General features: G+C 56.1%; 1 protein-coding gene across 1 annotated transcript in view; it reads right to left on the reverse strand.

Annotated features, from left to right (window-relative positions):
* The window catches only part of Tulp1 (TUB like protein 1), a 12,994-nt gene that overhangs the window by 5,776 nt on the left and 5,452 nt on the right, over positions 1-1,766 (reverse strand). The window contains exons 9-11 of the mRNA XM_029533104.1: positions 1,495-1,500; positions 1,238-1,408; positions 990-1,102 (exon numbers count right to left, since the gene is read on the reverse strand). Of these exons, the coding sequence (XP_029388964.1) occupies positions 990-1,102; positions 1,238-1,408; positions 1,495-1,500 (290 nt within the window). The remainder of the gene's footprint in view (positions 1-989; positions 1,103-1,237; positions 1,409-1,494; positions 1,501-1,766) is intronic.

A 1,766-nucleotide genomic window follows, 5' to 3' on the forward strand; every position in this document is an offset into this window, starting at 1 on the left:
AATATTTGGCTAATATTTGGAAAGTGTTTAGAACTACATCTGAGGCTCAGGGAGGCCCCTACATGCCTTTTGTTAAATACGGAAGCAAAATAAGTCCTCGGAGTAGCTGGACGGCTGGCTATATGGGAAAAGTCATCCTGGTGGCACCGAGTCCTCCCTTTCTCATTCATTCACCCAGTGAATATTGCTTTTGCTTGTTTCTGAGACAGTTGTCTGTCACACAGCATAGACCAGGCTGCCCACAGCATAGACCTGGCTGCCCTTGAACTCGCCAAGCTCTGCCTGCCTCTGCCTGCCGGTGCTGGGATTCAGGGTGTGAGGCAGGGGCTCAGGAGTTCCTGTTAAGCTTGGACTGACTGTAGAGCCAAGGAGGGCCTTGAACCTCCTCCTGCCTCTACCTCCCAAGTGCTGGTTTTACAGATGTGTTCCATGACGCCTGATCTATGTGGTGCTGGGACCAAATGAGCTGCATCCTCCCTCTCCCCCTCCCCCTCCCCCTCCCTCTCCCTCTCCTCCCTCTCCCTCTCCCTCTCCCCCTCTCTCTGACAGGCTCTAATGTAGCCCAGGCTGGCCTCAAGCTCCTTACGTAGTCAAGTCTAACTTTGAACTCCTGATACTTCTTCCTTCTCTACTTCCCAGCAGCTGGGACTATAGGCACACACCACCACGCCCTGCAGTATAACCTCCCTAGAGAAGATTCTATGTGGGAAACGTTAGCTCTCAATGACAAGGGCCACGGGCCTGGCTCTGCCTGCGTGGGGCTAAGAGTCCTTCTCTATGGGAGCCTTGGCCATGTCTACACACTGCCTATCCCCTGGGGGAGGTGTTGGCATGCCACCCCCACCCCCATCCCACAAAACCGACTAGACAAGGTCCCCAAGAGATCTGTGCAAGCCAGGGTGAGAAATGTCCTAGACCGGGAGACATCTCTGGAGCACCCCGTGTCGGGGAGCTCCGCCAGCCACAGAGGGACAGGACCGCAGCTGCACCTCAGCTTCCCGATGAAATTCTCGCCTCCCCGGGACAGGTTGGTGGGGTCACTGGAGATGAGATAGTTGGCTGTCTTACTCCGCTTGCGTTTCCTGCCGGCCAGGAGGAACACCTGCAGAGAAAGGGACAGAGAGGTGACAGATGGAACTGGGGGACCAGAGAGGCCACAGACACTCAAGCTCTAGACAACCCTCAGCCCTAGACCCCGCCCCCAGCCCTAGAGCGCCCCCCCCCCCTTTCGCAGGACCTTCTTCTCAGTGTCCAGGTGCAGGAAGTAGGACGGGTACATGCCGCGATCCATGCCCTTCTTGTCCCGTGTCAGCCGGCAGCGGACTGCCCGGCCCTGGGGTGCTGGGTGCAGCACAAACTCCCGGGGTTCACCCACTTCCACAGGGGGAGAACAGGCTCTCTCCTCCTTCTGCGTGGGCAGACGGTGCATCAGCCAGGGCACCCTGTTCCATAGGTCCCGTCTCTGCCCCCCAGGCAAGACAGGCCACCACTTACCACTTTCTGGAGGGAGAAAAGAGCTAGGTCTAGCATCCAGGCCTGGAAGCTGAGGCGCCTCGTTCCGCCACCGCCCCAGCAGCCCAGCCCCATGATAGAAGGTTCTAGAATTCTGAGATAACTATTTAGCCTGAGTACAAACAGTCCCAGTGTGAGTCCAGGTTCTACCACCAAAGGTGTGTGGACTGGATATAATGTTCTTGTTTTCATTTTCATTGAGAGTCTCATGTAGCCCAGGCTAGCCTCAAACTCTTCTTTTGTTTTTTTTTTTT

This window comes from Mus pahari, chromosome 21, assembly GCF_900095145.1.
Source record: "Mus pahari chromosome 21, PAHARI_EIJ_v1.1, whole genome shotgun sequence".
Lineage (NCBI taxonomy): Eukaryota > Metazoa > Chordata > Mammalia > Rodentia > Muridae > Mus > Mus pahari.